At 41.2% G+C, this 21,974-nt stretch overlaps 1 protein-coding gene across 1 annotated transcript; it reads left to right on the top strand.

Moving 5' to 3' along the window:
* Positions 1-28: 28 nt before the first annotated feature.
* Positions 29-21,962, top strand: si:dkeyp-19e1.3 (USP6 N-terminal-like protein). The gene is made up of 14 exons (XM_056387413.1): positions 29-203; positions 11,555-11,628; positions 12,237-12,322; positions 12,512-12,551; positions 12,665-12,745; positions 13,123-13,230; positions 13,321-13,430; positions 15,189-15,237; positions 16,927-17,047; positions 17,253-17,347; positions 17,603-17,668; positions 17,905-18,004; positions 18,464-18,616; positions 18,744-21,962. Exons 2-14 carry the CDS (start codon positions 11,563-11,565, stop codon positions 20,135-20,137), a joined length of 2,469 nt encoding a protein of 822 aa, XP_056243388.1. The 5' UTR covers positions 29-203; positions 11,555-11,562; the 3' UTR covers positions 20,138-21,962.
* The last annotated feature ends 12 nt before the right edge of the window (positions 21,963-21,974 follow it).

Below are 21,974 nucleotides of genomic sequence, written 5' to 3'. Positions count from 1 at the left end.
CAGCTCGCGGCATGTGGAGGTGGGCAGGGGGGGTGAGTCCGTTTGACCAGCATCGATTTCAACGGAGCTAGTCGACAGTCAGGGACAAGCCTTCAGCACAGTGACACCGGCTCCCCTGGACAGCGAGGGGGAGAATGAAAATAGTGGATTTTGTTTATACTTGTCGGTACAGCGCAGCAGTAGAAGGGAAGTCACTCCAAACGGTAAGCAGCGACGACGGTTTGCTATTGAACTGTTAGCGTCTGTACTTCGGAATACTGTTTAGTCTTCACTCTCTTCACAGTTATTAGCGCTGGAAACGGTAGTATGTGGGTGGCCACAAAAGACTTGTCGCCTGGGTCTTTATTATCTGGTCCTTTTATGTTTTTACAACTTGCCTAATTCTCTACAAACCACTAAAGGAAACAATCCCCACTCATTCTAACGGCTACTCGCTCGCGTGCAGCTGTGGGGTGCGTTAAATTTTGCTCCCATACACATGTGATTTGTAGAGATGAACATTTAGGCTGGTTCGTTTTCTGGGAACCGATACAATTTAGTGTAAAGAGTAAATGGCTTGCCTAACAACCCCTTTACGGTAAGAGCAGCGAATGACCGCTTCTCTTGGGGAATTTCTGATTTTGCATCACTCTTCACGGGCTTTCCAGCAGTTAAATGGCTTGTAAACCCATGGCAAGGATGGTTGAGAAATCTATCTATCTATCTATCTATGTCGCCTTAATTTTCTAGCTATCAATTCCAGCATACATAGTATTTGTTTACTGTTTGGTTTCTGTGTCTGCGTATGAAGCCAGATCTCAATTTGCTTCAGTCTAAGGTTCAGTTCAGGAACCATACTTTTGTACAAGATATATAATGATATCTCGTTTAAGAAGTAGACATAGTTCCTGTTATTGGAGAAAGCAGGATTTCACCCTACATAACTCACTACACAGACCACAGATGCTCCAGCATCCAGAAGTAGGCCAGTAACTGGCCTGTATGTCATGTCATGCCATGCGTGGTCCCCTTTGGTGGGTTAACTGGGCGTCTCACTGGTTCATCTTTGGAGTGGGGGAGGTTGCAGACAGTCTGAGTCAAAGATCTCCAGCAGGATCTAGCTCTCATCCTCTGCCAGATGTCTGGTACTCATTGTTTTACTGTCATTTACCCCCTCATTGTGTTTTTGTTTTCAGTCTAATGTTGCAGATGTGCATGCTGCTAATGGCGAGTCCATTACTCCACAATTTAAATATGCATGATGACCAACATTGTCTGTGAAGGAAGTGGAAGGAGAAAGATGTTTTTGTAAATGAGTTTGTGTGAGTTTTTTGTCCAGTTGTATAAAATCTTATCTGCTCAGTCCACAAACATATATAACATCGTTCATTTTGCTTAGCTGTACATGCACATGTTTGAGTGTCAAACCTGCTTGTGGTTTGAGGAGGAAGACCCACATCGGAAAGGTGACAGCTTTGTTCCTGTACTTTCCTGTGCCCCCCCCATCGTATCACACAGCATTTCTGTCTCTTTAATTGTGTCCATCTTTCTGCTATGTGTTCTTGTTGGTGTTAATTGGTTTAATTGCTGATATCTGTTCAAACCATGATATTTGTTCAGAGATCAAGGCAACCAATTGTAATTTTTAATGTCTGATATACAGGATTCGCCTCCCTTATGTGGATCAACGTATATATAATTGCACCTCTCTTAATGTAATTTTTTGTAAACACCAAGGAATTCTTAACTTTGTGCTTTGTAGGAGAAGTTTGATGTTTGAAAAGCTGAATCCAGCTGTGCAGTTCGAATTTAAGAAATACATGTGAACTGAGCTTTTATTTGCAGAAAGCTTTGAGGCTCTTCAATGTGCTCTTGAACAATGATCTGACTGCCCTCTCTGATGCCAACAGGATGTGAGCCACGTGTGAGACAGAGCATGTGAGCCCTTATTTTGTTTTTGTGCCTGTGAATGGGCCTCAGTCAGCAGCATCAGCCATTTTTAGTACAATCAGTGTTGGTGATTAAGTCTTTTTCATTTTTCTTTTGTAAGTCATCACTACCTCACTTTGAGGTATCAAAGGGCATTGATAAATTCCTTTCCTGGATGAAAGCATTGCACCAGAAATGCAAACAATAAGTTAAACTATACTTTGGTTAAGAAAACTCAACAGCATCTTTTTCAAATTCAATTAACAAAGTGTAGTTTTTTTATTACTAAATCCTAATGTTTTATACTGAGACCAAATTTAATGTCCATCTGTAGACCCGTCATAACACTCTTCAATCAGCAGCATTCATTGTATTCTGTTGTGATAATATTATTTCAGTGGAGAGGCATCAATAGCCTTTCTTGTCTTTCTGAATGGTAGCTTTATAATGGACGTCAAAGGCCTACAAACGCACCAGTGTCACAAAACACACCAGATAGTGAAGCTTTTTGCCAACCATAAAAAAGACAGAAAGGCTGTAGCCTTGCTGTGTGACTCGAGATATCTTAGAGTTTTTACACCCTGTGTCACCAAACACAGGCTGGGAGGTAAGGGTAACCCTGAACAGGTTGTCAGTCTATTACAAGACTTAAGTATAGAGACAACCACAGTGACTCTCACATTTTCAGCTATGTGCTACTATCAGTTTCACATTGACCAACACTGCATGCCTGAAATCTTTGTAGACCCAGAGAGAACAACCAAACTCATAGAAAAGGCCAATGCCGGCCAGTGGTTTCAATCCCAGGATTATAACAAACACCTAGACCTTGGAAATGACACGGTGATGATCATGACTTTTACGACCTTTTATAGGATATTCATATACTAAAGAATAATAAATGGGTTTGGACTGTTGGTCAGACAAAACAAGTATTTTTAAGATGCATGGAATCTGGAATTGTTTGTGTAGTCTATGTTTGTGTGTTTATGCCACTTTTTCCTACATCTCATTGACTAAATGATAAATTAATTAGTTGTAAAAAAGAAAAAAAGTTGGTCCACTACATTTTGGCTGTATGAGCCTCTGTCAGAAACCAGCGAGACATTTGCATGAGCCAGTTTGTCTAAATTACTCCAATCTATTCCCCACACTCTGTCCCCTTGGTTAAATTGAGGTCACATTACTGTTGAGATGGAAGATTGTCACTCAGGCTGAAAACCACCACACCACAGAGGAGATGAGTGATGGCTCCTTGGGATAATAACCCCAAATAGTTGTTTGTCTTTTGGCATGTATGGCTAAACCAGGCTATCTTGGAATTTCCCTTCTGTGATTGTCTCCAGTTTGTGTCTTTTTTTACATGCCACTTCAAGTTTGTTTTTGCTCCAAATTCTTTACCTCCTTTTGTTGTTAAATTATGGTGAAATTACACTTTCCCTCCAGCGTAAGACTGCTCCTCTCCCATGTACCTTAATCCTCTGTTTCTATGCTTGTAAACATGATTTCAACATGAAAACTATGATAACCAAATCACCAGTGGAGTGTGCATCAGTGAACCTAGCATAATTTCTGCTTAGCTTCTGACTCGAGACCAGCTAACTTTTCACCTGCTTGGGCCTTATTCATTGGGTAACATGCTCTGTATGTGTTCACCTTCTTGAATTATTTAATCTCTTTGGCGTTTTGTTGCGCTGTGCTGTGGTGTGGTGAGGGGATTGTAGTGGTATACAAACAGTGGAAGCGGTATTGGATCTCATGTGTTTGTGAGCTTATTGATGACCTGACTATGTGCATTTTGTTGCAGTCAAAGCAATTTGTGGGGCAAAATCTTTATAATCTTTATAATGTAATAGCACTAGTTACTCAAATTCTGGGTGAGAGCTTTCCCCTGGTTTCGCTGTTTGTATTATGACTCCATTTTTTGCTAGGAAGAGGATCCATTTATGAGAATGTGGCTTTCTCAGCAGGGTCCTGTGGTTTTGTGTTTATGAATACTGTTCCCTTGACATTCCTGTCCTCCTCATACCACCCCTTGAAAAAAAAGTGCTGCCACTCTGGGAAACAAGGCCTCTCTGGCTGGCCCGCTACTCCTGCATCTAAAACTTTGTGTGGTCATTTTTATATTTAGACACCCCCCTCCCCCCAGGTAACAGGGGAGGCAGCAGCAAGGAAGCAGAGACAGTTCTCAGGCTGGGTCAGATTCAGGGTGAGGTGATAGAGAGTCCCCCTTCCTTAGGCTCGAGCTTGTTATTTCCTTTATTAAGATGTGGAATAGATAGTTTGGGATGGTGTAGGTTAATCTATGTTCTGTGTGCTTAGCTTTGGAAAAACAATAAGGCAGAGCGACAGTGGTAATATTGAGTGGAGCAGGACAAAAAAACCCCTTGGGGACAACAATCTATTCTGAGCCTTGTGCTTTTCCCCAGTCCCTGTATTCTGGATGTTTCGCCCCTGGGTCACACAGTCTCTGTATCGCTGCTATTTTCTATGCATAAACACAAACACTACAGCTGTACAAAAGAAACAGAGGGAGATGGTAGAATGAGAGCCTAAGACAGCAAGATAGACAAGGAATCTCTTGTTGAGACTTTGTGGCTCGCTATTAAGGCTCCCAACTGTTAGATTTTCTGTCATTGGTCTAATTCAGTATCATTTTTGTTTCTGTTCTTAAGTTGATCCCCAGGTTTATATGTCATAGTGGTTGCTTCAACCCAGTCAAGAGTAGATGAAGTTACCGCACTGTTTGCCATGCTTTATTGTGAGTCAATAGCCATTTTGAACAACTCCTTAGAGGAACCACTCGGACTAGGGGTAAACAATTGTCCATTGTCCATGCACCATCACACCTGCAAAACACATGTTTCGTAGCACCGGGCATTTGCATCCTTGTTATGTCTACAGAAGGTACCGATTATTTACATACACATTATCATTGTAGCATATATGTAATGACTGGTCATTACTTGCAACATGCTTGAAGATGGTACAAGATAAAACCTAGACTATCGAGCCTACAGTTATTCAGTTTAAGCAGCATTTCTGTGTCTCTGAAGTTCCATCTGGAGTCCATACCTTCCTTTAAAGAAAGGGCCAGCATTGAACATCTTGTACTAGCCTGCTTAAATTTCCTGTGGGGTGAGTTACTGATTCCTAGTCTCTGAGGGACTTCCTTTTTATAACATGCATGTTTTATAATCGCCAGATCAACGTAATGTTGAGAAGAACTGAGCAAAAGATCTTAAGTTTTGGTGAGGGTGAACTTGATTGCCATCTGTGGCAACTTAAACATTTCTGATCTATTTTCACAGCTATCTTGCCCCTGCTAAAAACAGAACCTGTCGGTGATCCTAATCTTTCTCTCTGTCCAGCTCTCTCTTCTTTCCCCCCTTTCATTTTCTGCTTCTTCTATACACATGCATGCTTACATGCACACACTGTGTGTCTGACACCCATTAAAAACTAGAACTCTGAAGCCATCTGGGACTTAAGACTTCTTCATGTGGAAATTGGAGCCATGTGGTTGCTTGTTAGCCTCCTTCCTTTTCTGAACTAGAATGATGCTTGTTCTCCACAATCACCAAGAGCCTACAGCATTAGGCTAATGTAATGACAGAGATAATAACATACACTGCATTGCAGAACATTCTTTGAAATTTATTGTTGCAATTTGCATCCATAATGACTCTAGAAATTACTGCAATCATTAAGTCCTGAAGTCAAAAGCTGTGTAAATAGCAAAAGTTGTGACTTTAATGTGTGTTGCAATATCTTAAGGTATCACACAAACATGAATGTCATGGGATTAAGGAATACCAGAGACATACAGTGTAGGACTCTATCTAGGACTGTCTTGGCTGCCTGTTATATTTTATGTATCTCCTTGATGTAGGTGTCAGTTAATTAACATTTTTCATTTTAGACCTTTTCAAATGAAATGCAGAGGCAAAAGTTAAAAGTCCCTTCATTTAGGAATCATTAGAATACGCTGGTATTTTCTACTTGGCTGTGGTAATTGGTGTGTAGTACTTTCAGACCCCAAGGCAACATAATGCAGCACATGCAGGACAGTTGAGGGTTTATGATGCGGATTGATAATAAATCACATGTATATATGGCAGACTCAGCGCAGAATGCGAGTATGCTTTGTGAGGTTAACATGGTTGAATGAGTGCCTGGCCAAAGCTTGTCTTATCTCGGAGCCAGAGCATCTTTTGGCAGACCACACAGCATTGACTAATCATCCAGTGGTAAAGAACTAAACATCTGTCATCTGTCGCTTCATTTTGCCATCAGCAAATTGGGGCTAGGATTTTAAGTGCCAGCCACATAGCAGACATTCAGTGAAAATGAAAATGTGATCTGTAATCTGTCCCTTGGGATTTCAATGCAAAATCTGTGTAATGCTTCTAATGTAGTGTTTTCAGTGAGCAACCATTATGAACACAATTAGTTAAGATGAAACAAGCCCAGTGACTTCAGATGAAGCAACCTTCTGCTGTTCGTTCTGCTTGTATAAACATCCCACACCCTGATGTAGTTTCACTTGAGGGTTTCAGATGTCAGAGCACTGATAAACAAATACACACACACACCTTACGTAACCTAAACTATCAGTCCAGGGTATATCACAGCACTTTTCCAGGATCCCACAGTAAAATGACTACTACCAGACTCCTTCTAATCTCAGCCTTTCATTCTGACTGTGTACTTGTATAATCATCTGTTTTAAATCGGACTGCTACTCAGATTAAGATTGATTATAAACCAAAGGAGAGATGATCATGGATCAAGGAGAAATATATAAAAAGAGGACTTGTGCTTTATCATCCCATGTGAAACATGGGAAAGATTAAAAAATAAATAAACACATCAGAAAGTGTGTTAAATTTCAGTGCACTCATCTCTCTCTTTTAAATTTAATGTAATTGATTTATGTTTTTTTAAGAACAACTGCTAAATGTTGATCTAAGTCAAAAAATGTTTTTCTTATTTTTCAAATTTTGTAGCATTCTCAACTCATGCACTAGACTTTAAGACAGGAATAAATGGCCTTTTGGGATCCCATGCAGAGCCCGGCTTATACCTCTACTTTCTTGTCTGAAAAATGAACCCCTCACAAGTGTAGTAAAATTACTTATCCTAATAATTCTGCCTCATGAAAGCCAATTTATTTATGGCTTAAGAAATGACACCCTAGATCATGTAAGTCATGCCCAGGCTGAACGCAGCACAAAGAAGCAATACATTCAGAGATAAGAAATTTTGACTGCTGCATCGCTGTTTAAAACTATACAATTTGCTGGATGTGATTCAGAATGCTTTGCAAGCTGTTTGTGGTTACAACAGTGCATTGAGAGCTTATATACGCAAGCTAGATTTAGAGCTCTATGTCATAACAGGAAATGATGTCACCTAGGCCCCAGGCTCAAAGTCTTATATCCTGTAAGCAACCAGATCATCAAAATTTAGCCATACAGGAAAGTGGTTTTTCACTACATGTGCAGTGTCATTAGCTCTTTGCATTTCTGGCCCACTGGTCAACCCACCACTTTCTCACCACCGCTACATTCTGAGAGATATGTGACAAGATCTATATTTTAATTTTTTCTGTAAAAGGTGTCAATGCCTATTGTCACGCACTTAATTCCCAGCTTACATTTTCTGCTTGAAACCTACAGCCGTTTCTCTGTCTTAAAATCTATAAACAATTGAAACCTTAATTAATCTCTCTCTCTTTCTCTCATATACTCCTTTCTACAACACACTCCTACAAAAATGTACACTCCCCCATGTATGATGTTTAACTGCATGATCTGTCTCCCACTTAGTGACCTTCTCTGCTGCTTACTCACCTTTTCCTAAAGCTTCCATCCATCAGACACCTTGAGTTCCACCACAACTACCCACCTTTCTAATCACCACTTGAAAAGAGCTGTTCAAAGTAAATTTCTTTGAACCAACCACTGAGTGCCCATGAGGAGGGGCTCAGCTGTGTTGGTGTGTTAATGTGAACTGACCTCCGTGTGGTATCACTCACATCTTTTTTGCTGACTATTAAATGTCAGGTCCAGATAATTTGAGGGTTTTCTCAGTAAAAGCTTTTCTTGCTTAGGAGAAGACCCATTTTGTTGTCACTCTCTTTTTGTAGTTCTCATTGAACCTGTTGTTGAAGGAGTGGCGGCCACTGGTTTCCTTTTCTTCCTGAACCCAACACAATGCTATCAGCAGTTTGGAGACTCAACACAGGAAGTAAGCAGCTGGAACCTAAAGATGAAGCATAACAGACCTTTTACACAAATTTACTCAGTAGACAGTGATGTAGAAAAAAAGAAGCTCACAGTCACCGTGAGGAGCTGGAGTGAAAAACATCTCTGTTTTACTCCAGGATGGGCCTTGAAGTTTATCATGTTTTGCTTAAAATCATTCTCATTTGTCTGGTATCCATTTATAAACAAATGTATTTTTAATACTGTGTATTGCAGATGCCATTGCCAGCAATAACTCAGCAGGTGCAATGGGAAGTGTTGTTTGTATTTTTACACTTTGAATTCCATAATATACTGTAAGCCCACTTAGCTAGTTGGCATATTTTTCAAGTTTTGCTGATCCAAAGAAACAACATACACAAACAGGCTTCAACACAACTTTTCACATCAACTCTGATGTGAAATACCTGATGTAATTTTAATTGCTTCCATCTCTGGAGAGAATAACAATATAGAGAAAGCTATACATTAATTTCTTGTTCAAACCATATCACCCTAGATGTGTAAATGTAGCCTGCATATAGTAGGCAGACAGTATTCCCTGATTATATGATATAGACAAGGTCAGAGTCATGTCAATGGTATCCCCTCACAAACAGCTTACAACTGTTCAGAAAAATATGCTGATGCCTCGAAAAAAGCTAAAATACCCTGACCTGAGGTGGACAAGAAAAGGGAAATTGTAAAAAAGAAAAGCATAGAACAGCAGAGTGTTCACTGGTCTGGTTTCACTGACCACCTGTTAGACAAGAGACTCAGCTGTTGTTTTAATGGAGAAGACTGGATGCTGTGTTGTTAGACATGAGGTATATGGCTGATGGATCTGGCACCTGATGAAAAGGAAATGACACATCAATACTAACGTTTTTAATGATTCATTCTGATTGTAGGGGAGGCAGAAGCAAAATTCCTGTCCTGTGCCTGTGTGTAAAGATATGAAGACATATCACATCTGAGCCAAAAATATACATGACTTTTTAATAAATGTATACTCACAAACAAATTGCATCTTGAAATTCAATGGCTTGCAACCTATCTCCTTAATTTATCTTGTCATTGTGCCCACTGTTTTGGCATTGAGATGTAAGATGTTGGGGAAATTGTTCTAGACGAAGTCTCCTAGTTAGCACTAGCCATAAGGGTTTGTTGGAAAAAGCTATAGAGTATTTGTGAGAGGAGGCAGGTGCTCTCACACCTGTTGCTGAAAGGCATGCCAGACATACATACCACCTGAGGCCTCAGCTGGCTACACATGCCATCAGGCGTCAGTGAAAGTATTCCTCGGTGCACAGCATTTGTTGCAATGGGGTTGCCTCTGGAGTTTTCCTCTACAGTGTCACAGAAAGTCTCTGAGTGATCCCAAAGAAGTTTGGTTTTAAACCAACACAATTATGAAAGGTTAATTTTATATTTATATGCCTTAGTTTGACCTACGGAGCAATTTGAAAATGAAATTATTTTAGATTCATATTAAAGTAACACCAAAATAGCCTCCCCTGTCTATTGGAAGACTTTTACTTTGATTTAAATTTTTTCGTCTTGGTTATTTGTCTCATGACTGCATTTAAATGTGGAGCATAACAAAGGCTTACTTTTTTAACCTGTTTCTTAAAAGAAACTAGTGACTGCCTCTTAACACTGATGCTTCAACACCTACAGTACATTCAAAGGCTGCAAAGTTTTCTTATATCTATTTTCATCCACTATGCCTGCAGGGTGCACCTGACACATTCTTTGTATTCAAACATCACTATGAGATGCTGACCTGGCAAACAAGCGGTGAGGCTGTTCTCTCTGGGGTGTTTATTCAGCCCTGACAACTGCTAAACAGCCGAGCTGTGCTGGCCGGGCACATCAGCCCAGGGAAGGCTAGAGACAGGCTTAAAGGGACAGACTGGGGTCAGGTGGGGGTTATACTGTGAGAAAAAGGGAGGGGGAGAGGCAACAAGAGCATCTGAGTTCCGGTTTTACTACAGGCACTGGTTTCAGTTGGCCACATCTTTGTTTCTTTCCTCATGGGCTCAGGCAGTCTGTCGCTGTCATGCTTCTTGAGTACTGTGAGTTGGCATCAGCGAGGCTGTATGTGCACACAGGCATGAATAACTGTACACACATACAATAAAAAGAAAAGTGCCATGACTGTCGCTTTGTCATACTACACATTGTTATGCCTCATGACCCACTGGCCTTCTGTGAATGCAAAATACCCTGAAATGATGCATAGTTCAACATATAGTACGCCATGCTTTCTTTCTGTCTTTATGTACTTTTTCCAGCGGCTGTTTTACACAGTGTTTGCGCATCCAAAAATCACAGAAGGAAAATGGGGAAAAGCCTGCTTGAAAGCATTTCACTAGACAGATTATTTGGCATTGTGAGAGGTTCAGAGATTCAATCTAAACCATCTTGATCCACTCTCAGCCTGTCCTGCGCTGCCCTTATCATTCAAATTAATCGGATCTAAAACCTGAAATTTGGGCAAATTTGGAAGAATGTGAGAAACACTGTTTTTCATATCACACAAGTATTTAGTCATTTGAGGCTCTGGGCACATTAACTGGAAGTTGGTGATGGCCTTGTGGCTTGCCTCTTCACTCCCTGGCTCCTAATAGACTCCAGCTTTCAACAATATTTATTTTAAAGGAACAGTGTGATGTAGGCCTTGTGACCCCACACTATGGTACAGAGAATTAGTATAATCTGTGTGAAATGTGTATGAGTTGTCATATGTTGCTATTCCTTTTCTGTTTTGGTGATGAATAAGTAAGCAAGTCAGTAATGTTAAGTTGATTTGATGGTGAGATGTATGGAGAGAAGCTGTAGCATCACCACCTCAAATAGTGTCTTTTCTGTGACCTACAAATACTTCCTGCATTTTTGTTGTTGTTGATTTTTAGAAGGGCTTTTTTGTAGACGTAATGCACACTTCCCAAATAAATGTAGCCCATCAATAGGATGAAGCAGGCACACAACCATCCGTAGGTCCAAGCCCCTGAGTCAGAAGTTCTTCACCCTGCTCAAGTGTCCATGGGCAGCACACTGAAATACTTCCAGATTAGCACTATTCTGTAGTCGACCTAAACTCTGACCTAAACTTAAATAGATAATTCCTTGTCCTTATGTTACTAAACTCGTTAAGCAAACTTCAGAAAATACATCCAGACCATCCCTGTAAAGGCAATCAAGGCAGTCTAGTTAAAGTATGTGATGATCTCTCCATACCCTCTCCATATTGTAGACATCCACACCAAAAACCGTAGAGAGCAGTAAACCACCAAGCTACAATACCATATTTATATAAATATTCAGTTACATTGATGATTGGTTTATGTCAATTCTGATGATTATTAATGAGATTTTTTTCTGCTTCCTTTCAGATTTTGACATGAAGAAGGACATAGACACATTGATAGCAGAGGAACGTGCTGAAATCATTTCTAGATATGACAAGGTAAGAGTGTACAAAGGGAGAAATTGGAGCCACAGTTTGTGAAAGTCTTGATTTGTAACAATGATCAATCCTAAAAAAAATTAAAATCGTGATCATCTGGTATATAATTTGCCTTTTAAAGAGGGAAGCCAAGGTGTTTTACACCAAAACAGAGGAGTCGACAGTCTTTCTGGTAAAGAGAGGTCCTGAATGGTGCCTGCAATGTGTGAACTCAGAATTGATTTGTTACCAACAGGCAGTGGAAATGGGATTACTTGGAATGATCAATTGATGACACAGTGACCGTGAATGTTTGAATTTGTGTGGCACAAATTGGGGTAAAACCCTTTTGAGTGTTCATGTTTGGAAGAGGAAAACAAGAGAACTACATGTGAAAGAGAAGGCACAAATCATAGGAAGGTTTAGTCTGTTTAGTGTTGTTTTGATGGCTGTTGGAACAAACAAGTAAAGCTGGTGTACTATTGCTGGCACGGACAATTTATTCTACTTTATTTATCTGTATCACAGTTTGTTTGCAGCTACACAAGCATCAGCTGAAGTAACTTTTAACAGTTTATTTTGCATACAGTATTTTCTAATAAGGAGGTAATGGTATGTGAATGTTTCAGGGCAGGCAGGAGGGAGTCAAAATTGACCCATGGGAGGATGCTGACTACAGCATCTTTAAGGTCACTGACCGCTTCGGCTTCCTGCAGTAAGTTACCCGACTTAAAGTTCTGACAGTTTGTGGTTGTGGAGAACACCTTAATTTGTATCTCTGTCAAACTTTCTCTCTCATCTTTCTCACGTCACGATGCTGTCTTATATTAATGTTAAACTTTGATTATCATCTCAGTGCTCCTGTTTCTAACACATGTTGTGTATTTCTGCTTTTCTGCTCCAGTGAGGAAGAACTGCCAACACCCAGTGCACTTGAAGAGAAGGTATGAACTTCTATAGTCCAGATCTAGTCCAGATTTTGACCTTGCATGTGAAATATTTACACCCTTTCACATATGCAGTCGACCACATGTATATATGTCTTTCCTCTTCATAGCAAAAGCATCAGGAGGTTGAGAGAGTGGAGAAATGGCTGAAGATGGTGAAGAACTGGGACAAGTACAGGAACAGTGAAAAGGTGTGTAACTCAGTAGTGACGCACATCAAACACCAGTGAACTCAGGGATTCGCACACACAAACATACTGTCTCAATTTCCTTTTTTCAGCTAAAATATGTGATGTATTATTTCCATGTCTGTTAATAATCTGTTTTCCATTCCCCTTTTAACCAGAGCTTATTCCCTTATCCCTCCCTTCGCTCCAGTCTAGACAACTTAAGCAAGTGTATAAGTGCATGTGATGAGTCCTTGTCATTCAAGAGAGCTGACACGGGTACACCCCACAGAGCAGCATCCATATGTGACCCTCTTGCCTCTTGTGGTGAAGACCGTCTCTCTATGTTTAGAGAGTCCTCATTCACGTCTGCCCATATGTCTCTGTCACATGTGTTTCAGTTGGTGAAGCGAGTATATAAAGGCATCCCCCTGCAGCTGAGAGGCCAGGCGTGGGCCTTGCTTTTGGACATAGAGAAAGTCAAAGAAGATAACCAAGGGAAATATGAGGTATGAATCTTAAAACTGATTACAGTTCCTCTAAAATGTGGATACCTTAAAAGAGTAAATTCTAACAGTCCTCCTTATTCTGTCCTCCAGAAAATGAAGCAGCAGGCTCGCAACTTCTCCACAGAGATCAAGCAGATCGACTTGGACGTCAACAGAACCTTCAGGAACCACATTATGTTCATGGATCGCTTTGGAGTCAAGTGAGTTCTTAGCTTCACTCAGCAGAAAGCTGCGTGGAACTTTCAATTCATTTACAAACATTACTGATTTGGCATGAAAATTTCTTAATTTCCTCTTTTAAACTATTACATCACTGCCACCCAAAAGAGTCACATTGGAAACCTTGAGTAATTTTTACCTATCTTGAGCAAACACACTGCTTATATTGTTGTGGGTCATGTGAATTCTACTCTGACACAGTTTAGTTAGCTTTCATAACAAATATCCTCAACCTCTTTTGTCTCACATGGTGTCTCCAAAGTTCTTGTTTACGTTTTCTCTGTCACCTCACATGTTCCGGTTTGCCCTCTTGCAGGGTGTGACCTCTAGTTTAAACCTTGGAGCAGCCCCCTTCCCCCAACGTACACACACACACACACACACACACACACACACAAACTAACATACTCACATACTCACACACACACACACGCTCACATACTCACACAAAACCTAAGCGGTTGTTTCCTCTTCTCAGTGTTTTATTAGCCTTCCTGTCAGTGCACGAAGCCCCACAGGAAATGGCATTCATACAGAAATGTGCACTGATGAAAATGAAGTGTGCATGTGTGGAATAACACTGCCCACATTGTTATCTGGAGACAACACATACATGTAATGATAATAAAGAGAAAAATGTTTAAACACACATTAAAAAACTTTCAGAACACAAACACTCTGTTTTATAGCATTTGCTCTGTGGTTGTGGGACAGGTGTGAAAGCTACTGGTTTGTCTTTGTCAGTTTAACAGAGTATGTGACTGATTGCTCCATTCTCGCTCTTTGTAACGTCCTTCCCCTCCAATTCAAAGCTACTAAGTCCAAGCAGACCAAAACACCACTCCATCCTGTTTGGCTGCCTACTCCTTCCCTGCAAGTCAACAGCTGTCTTACTCACACCGAGACACTGACAGCTATTTAAAGCTCCTTTCCTGTCTCTGTCACTGTATTAAAGACATGTATTTACTATAAAGGCCTGGAGAGGAGACATCCTCTCTGTCTACATTATATTTCTTAATGCCCCCTCCCTGATCCACTCACATACACTTACACAATGACTGCCTTGTGTTCACCGTCTGAAACAGTTGAAACTCCAGATGTAATCAGCTACGCAGCACACAACCCTGCGGTCAGCAAAACTGGAGAGAAGCTCCATGCTGTGGAAGAAGTTATATGATGAAAACATGATATCTGCTGACATACGAGAAATCATGTTAAACAAAACCCACTAAGTGATCCCTAAAAACAGAAGCCATAAAAATGGGATCTTTTTTTTTTGTGATCGGTCTTTATTAAATTCTGAGTGTCAACACAGCACTAATAGATCACAGAAGTACTTTCGCACATACCCTTCAATAAAATAAAATGTTGGAATGGGGAATGCTGGGTAGCTCAGGCTTAAGACCATTGGATAGAAGGCACACAAACACATTCACTCACACACACACACACACACACACCCGCACACAGTTTTACACAAACACTACCAGGATGATATGCTGCAGCCTGGGTTTGTCAACCTCCCCAGAAATATTTGCAACTGTTTTGAATCTGTTTGTGCTGATTGATGGTGCTAATTTAGGCATGAGGATGTTAAGAGATTATTAGTCATGTGGCCTTGGGGAATTTTAATGTAATAAACTCTGCTATACTCCAATACAGTGTTTTCAGCTTGTTCAGTTTTTGCTAAGGAATCACATCCTTCTTTTTAACTGGTGGTTTCTGTGTTCCCTGTCTAGGCAGCAAGCGCTGTTTCATGTACTAGCAGCTTACTCTGTCTACAACACGGTAAGTGTGTTTGCATGTGTGTATATATGTGCCTACTTAAGTGTGTGTTACATAATATGGAGGAGTCTTGTATACACTGGCTGAACAGCAAAAGCTGCAAACCAGTGGCGCAACAGCTGCAAGTCCACCGAGTGCGTTAGTTTCCATACAACAAAGAACAGGCCAAGCAATCTAAACCCATCTGTTCTCGTTGTTCAGAGCCTTTGGTGAGATCTTTTATTTATGCGTCTGGCTCGGCCTTTAACATACAGGAACACAATCTAACAGCCAGACCACCAGTAAACCCACATCTATACTCAGCGCTCACATCGTTAGACCAAGTTCCCATTTGACTCTACATGTACTTGACTTGGCAAGGCAAAATACAAGAGATGAAACAAAATCAATTAATCATGGATTTGTCATTTTTCAAGCAGAAATGCAGAACCAATTCCAGTTTCTCTCAGTTGTGAGGATTTTTTCCTTGTCTTATGTGATTATAATCTGCATATCTTGAGGTTTTGGACTTTTCTGACAAAACAAGGAATTTGAGGCTTTGGGAAATTGTAATCTGTATTTTTCACAATCTCTTGGCATTTATTAGTTGATTAATTGAGAAAATAATCAGCAGAATAATTGATTAGGGGAAATAATTTTACATTGTAGCCCTACAAAATATGATATACAGTACTGTGATATACAGTAGCTAAACAAATTTCTCATGACACCCTAATCCCGTTTCATACATTTTATTGTTCATTTGTAATCTTAACAGTGTTTCCTGTACAGTAATGTCTTAGCAATGCATTTGCGGATGCTGAAGTCAGACATAACAAATCTGCCCTGAAGTCCCAATGTCCTTTCTCTATCATAAACCAGAGTATGTCTCAGTGGAGTGAAGTCTGGATTTTACAACTGCGCAGGAGTGATCTGTTCAGGACAGTACATCTCCCCCGTGCGCAAACACAGTCCATGTCTGTTTTTCTGATTTGGTTTTGTAGTCGGTTCCTGTGTGGTAGAGGTGTTTTATCCAGAGGAAATGGAAATGTGCTGTCCCCTTTTTCCCTTTTCCTCTCTTCTGACACGCTGCTCAGAAGAAACTGGGTCAGTAGGAGAGCGCGAGAGAGAAAGGAGGAGGGAGGGATAAGGGAGAAAAGTGTGTTTGTCCTTTTCGCCTATGTGATGGTAGAGAAGAATGTGGAGAATGTGTAGTTTAACCTCTGTGCAAACATCAATTATATCTACTGTATTTCCTTGAAAGGATACTTTGGAGTGTCCATCTCTAGCTGTGCAATAAATCGGCTTAATATGGACAAATACCAAGTGTGTGTCTGGTTTTGTGTATCTGCACTTGCCAAGGGCGATGTGTTTAGTGTAAATCATCGAATCATGGTGGAGTCAAATTGGCGGTAATTCAAGTTGAAGACATGACAATACTGAGAATGTATTGGACTGCAGTAAATATTTTTACAACCTTTGGTAAAAGTGTTTATAATATTGTAGCTGCATCTACAGTTGGTCTGAAGCTCCTGCTGTGCAATAAAACCACACACATCCACAGTCTGCCTTCAGACCACATCAGACATTCAGGTGCTCTCCTCCCTTGGTCTTTAGGCCTGTGTGTGGCTGTGCTCTATTAAATTATGAATAATTCCTCTCATTTGCTCACTCTGTTTAATTGAACCTGTCTCCTCTCTTGCGTTCCCTCAGGAGGTGAGCTACTGCCAGGGGATGAGTCAGATCGCTGCCATCTTGCTCATGTACCTGAATGAGGAAGATGCCTTCTGGGCTCTTTCCCAGCTCCTCACCAACAACAAGCATGCGATGCATGGTGAGACAGAGGAAGAAATGAAGATAGAAAGATAAAAAAAATTATACAGAAAAATGTTTGGACATATAAAAAACTGTTGAATGAGGCCACTACTAATTTGGTCTTTTAAGAGGGAAAATACTTTTTTCATCTCTAAATATTATGTCTCTGTGTCCCTCACCACACACCATTTATGGCCTGCTGATTTATTTTTTCTCTGTGCTAGGGTTCTTCATCCCGGGATTTCCCAAGCTGCACCGTTTCCAGGCCCACCATGAGTTGATCCTCTCCAAAATGCTGCCTAAGCTAAAGAAACACCTGGTAAGTTACAGTACATCTGTATGGCTCATGCTTTCTGGCCATGCAACAGACATGGAGCTACAATAATGGACTGCTTACAGGTCATGGGATGCAGTTGATTTAATCAGGACATTTCTCATTATGTGATTAATTTATGTTGCAAAAGGCCACATGTTCAGAGTCAGGACTGTTTGGATAGTAAGATTTATAACTGAGAACAGATTATAAGGAGTTACTTCCCAAAGAGACTATTTCTCAGTAACTCCTGCCCCACAGGACAAGGAGCAGATGACAACAGGGATTTACACCACCAAATGGTTTCTACAGTGCTTCATTGACAGAGTGAGTATTCTCTAACATTTGAATGAACAAAGAATATGAACTGCATGAATGTTCCATCTCCAAAGCTTCTCAGTTACTATCTAGTCCCAAATGTATTCTGCTCTTAAACATAGCCATAAATCATTATCTCACAGTGCATTCTCTTGCAGTCCTGTTGAACATTGCGCCACATTTGAGGTTGTTTTATTATTTTTTAATCAGAATGACTCTCTACCGCTCTGTGTCTTACATAACAGACCCCTTTCACCCTCACCCTGCGTTTGTGGGACATTTACATATTGGAGGGAGAGAAGATGCTAACTGCCATGGCATATACAACCCTGAAGTTACATAAGAGTGAGTATGAGACTGGTTATGTTATCTTCCCTGCCGTTCAAAATGAGTCAAAGCAGCTTCATGCCCTGACAGAGCCATGGCTGCTGTTGCTATACCAGTGGATGTTACTCTGTGGATTACATGGCACGCTGCCTCACGCTTGGCTGCCTCCTAACTGGATGGCTTACATAATGTAAGTGGTGAGTTGCTGTGGAGAAGAACTGAAAGCTGACTTTTCATTGGATGCTTTGCTGGAGCATTGCCACAGCACATTGGTCAATTTTTTGCAAAAGCACTTTCTTGACAGGACACTTCCTTAATTACCTTAAAGATAGGCCTGTGTTAGTGTAGTACTGTCTTTAATATTAAAATGTATATTTATATCAGAGGTTACCTGACATTTAACCTCATTGACAAGAGTCTCCCTTTCTGTAAGTTAATTGTCACTCTTTTGTGTCTGTGTTGTGTGTGTCTGATCAGAGCGTCTCCAGAAGTTTCAGTTAGAGGACCTGAGGGAATTTCTCCAAGAGCAGCTGGCTGTTTCTTTCTTCCTGCCTGATGATATGGTGGTTGAGCACTTACAGGCTGGTATGTCTGAGCTACGCGGTAAAAAGCTGGACCAATGTCCTCCAGGTACAGTTGTGTTCTTCGTATTTCTGTTATAGTATAAAGCTACAGTCACTTCTTCGTCTCATTTATCCCAAAGTATCATTTTTTTCTCCTTGTTGATGGCTTCCTTATCTTCCATTTCCTTATTTAGCCAAGTCAGAGGAGCTACCAAAGAAACCTCTAGGTCAAGAGAGACCAGTTCTCCTACTGCCGCTGCAGCCTGACACTCCTCTGGAGGTCAAAATAAATCTGCAGCCCAACAGCCAGCCTGATACAAAGACCCAGCAATCAGACAGCATCACCCTACATCAGACCCCTTCTCCTGCAGAGCCCCAGGACTCAAGCAACCTCTCCAGGGCAAACACACCCTCTTTGCCCTCACCAGATCCAGTTGTAGTCCACACACAAAGAACACCTTCTCCTCTAAGGCCTTGTAGAGCACCTCCATTACCTCCAAATGCAGACAAACCCTTTGCTGAGGGTGGGTTGGACATAAATGTGAAGGAGTCACTCCCAGAGTGTAGCCAGAATGAAGACAGGGTGGAACCAGAGAGCCAACGTGGAGACCCAGAGACCCAGGAAGAGCCTTTGGATTGGCCTCCACCCTACGTACCCCTTGCTTTGGACACTCTTGTCATGCAGACTGAGGAAGAGATTATGGATCTTCCAGATCTGCCACCTCCACCTTTCTTTTACCCCGCGCACAATGACCAAAGGCCTCACCGTGAATCACATTGTCTAGGGACTGGGACTGGTCCAGAGACCCAGCGCCGCTCTCCTTCTCCTCGCTCCACCCTGGTTCCTCAGATGAAGTTGTCTCCAAAACCATGCCCAAAACCACCCACTCCCCCCACAAAGCCTTCTCCTGCCCATGCTTTCTACTCCTCCCCTTCCTCCTCTCCCAAACTTCCTCCCCCCAAGCCAACCAAGTTCCCAGTATCTCTCTATGTCCCGGCGTCTGCGGGAGACAGGCGGCCCTCCAACACCTCCCAGTATGACAACCTGTCTGAGGTTGATGAGGATGATCGCTGCCTGGACAGGCTGCTGGCCTCCACTCCTGAGGAAATTCCCAGCATGCACAGCAATCCTCCACATGCCATTAAAAGAGACTATGACCCTGCTCTCTACCCTCTGCCTCCACCTCCTCTCTTCATCCCTCCTTCCCCTTCTCCTATACCTCCCTCGTTGTGTGCCCTCCCCAGTTTGCCACAGGAGCCTGAATATGAAGGAGGTAGCTGGGTGGAGGACTCCATCATCCCCCCTCCTCCAGCTAGTTTTGCTGACAGACTCACTCCCTTTCAGTGCAACACTGCCAGCAGTTCAGACACACACAGAGCCACCTCACCCAGTTACTCTAAGCCTTTCTCTAGGGGCCCCAGGGACCATTCTGCCTTCCCAGCACCACTGTTGTACACCGGGTCTCCCCCAGGCCACTCCAGGCCCTCAGGACAGTCAGCAGTAGGCGTGCCCTTGGTGCGATCCAGCCCAGACTTTTGCAGGATGCCTCCAGGTGGACAGCAGTTGCCCAAATCAGTGACCTTCTGATTTTTCAAGTATCATTCAAATGTTACTGATTATGCCAGTATGATTCGGACTCTCTTTTAATGCTTGATTTGTTTTCAAAGCCATATAAGAGGTGAAAGGCCAGTAGCTACCCAGTGTGTCAGAGGTTTATGTATTTGCATGTGTGCGTGCACGTGTGTGAAAGGACTTTTTTCATTGATATGTACAGATTTCTGGGACACTTGCACCTTTTTTGTAAGGGCAGTGTATTTAAAATTGCCATCTGTGTTAACCTTTTCTGCACAAAAAGTGAGTGTATTTTTCTTTTAGACCAGATTTGATTTCCAATTTTGATGGACGGTAATGAGAGATTTACACAGTATTAAGGTGATCTAATACCAGCTGCGTGTTTCGCCATTGCTTCTTCTTCAGATAGTTTCCTTTTCTTCCAACAAAGTGTCTTAACCTGATCACAGTGTACTGGGTAGCAACTCTAACGCAAGGGCTTTTGAGGCTGAAGCGTCTTTGCTAAAGCACCCAAAGCCTATACATTTATACTGCATTTATGGTCAACTGTGAGCAGGCTCACACATCTTAAATGTATGTTAAACTATAATGAGAAACTATTAATATAACACAGTTTCTTTACTGTATCTCTAGGTCAATACTTGATGACAAAGCACCACTTAACCAGGTTGCACCATAGCAGTTCGCATGCAGACCTTTTAAAGGTTGCAAAGTTGCGACCACCAGCAGCAGGGAAGACATGGTGCAATTTGTTACTGGTGTAAATACAGGCAGGAGGCAGTGGGTACCCTGTGGGTATTTTGCTGCTTTTTTTAACCTTTAAATTTTGTCAATTTCAAAGAAATAGTTTCATTGTTATATCTGTCTGACACTTGATTACACAGCAATAATGTAGTGATTCATGTATATATGCATGCACATATCAAGGTTAAATAAGATGGAAATATAAGACTAACATGAGGATTCCAGACTGATTTACAGTAATGAGACATATTCATGAAGAGTAGCTCCCTCTAGTGGTTGGAAGTGTTACATATTGGCAGTAACTCCAAAATGAAGTCTTCACATTTTAGAACACATCCAGAGACACGATGCCTTTCGGGAAACTAGTCCTAGCCAAGAAATAAATGCTACCTATAATGTTCGTTTATGAATGTGCACATAGTAAGCTAAATTTAAGAAAACAAGGACATACTCCTCATCATACTGTTCCAGATTGTCAGACCAGGGAGAGAAGTGAATGAATCAAAGCTAAATGTCTTTGGATGCACAGCCATAATTTAGAGCCAATGCAGTGAGTTTACTGTCAGTTTATTGTAATTGTACAGAGCAAAAGTTCTTGAGAAATGGAAGTTGAGCCATAATCTACTGTACAAGGACCTAATAGTAAAACATGTTTATATTGTTGTTTCATTCAGCTATTCTGTATATTACATTATATAGTGTCTCAACATCAGTTGTTTTTTGTTTTGTTTTTTTTTTTGCACTGGTTTTGTTATTACCGACAGGTTTTGCAATTCTCTGGAAGTATTCAGTTATTTTCTAATGGAGTTCAAGGTTACTGCTAAAGAAACCTTTTTCCTTTTAGCCAGATGTTAACAGATGTTTAATGGCTTGTTCATGAACTTTGGTCTGGCTGTTGTGATTCATACCAAAGAACTTGGATCCTGGCCTGCACTTGGCTTGCTGGAGTATTTTTAGTCATGTGACCTGACCACCAGTTGCACATCACTGCTCCTTTTATGGGTCTGGTTGACATCAGTGATGCTGAGGCTCAGACCAAAGCTTGTGTACATTTATGCATCTACTTATTTGAGTTTTTATAAAGAGATAAACCTTAGTATGTCTGTCT

This window comes from Seriola aureovittata, chromosome 10 (genome assembly GCF_021018895.1).
Source record: "Seriola aureovittata isolate HTS-2021-v1 ecotype China chromosome 10, ASM2101889v1, whole genome shotgun sequence".
NCBI lineage: Eukaryota > Metazoa > Chordata > Actinopteri > Carangiformes > Carangidae > Seriola > Seriola aureovittata.
Note: the sequence above shows the minus strand (reverse complement) of the source record. Positions and strands in the feature narration are given on the sequence as shown.

Excerpts from the sequence above, each read along its gene's own strand:
- si:dkeyp-19e1.3 (XM_056387413.1), top strand. The coding sequence starts at position 11,563 with ATGAAGAAGGACATAGACACATTGATAGCAGAGGAACGTGCTGAAATC. Across the intron at positions 11,629-12,236 it reads TCATTTCTAGATATGACAAG|GGCAGGCAGGAGGGAGTCAA; the intron begins GTAAGAGTGTAC and ends TGAATGTTTCAG. Across the intron at positions 18,005-18,463 it reads AACCCTGAAGTTACATAAGA|AGCGTCTCCAGAAGTTTCAG; the intron begins GTGAGTATGAGA and ends GTGTCTGATCAG.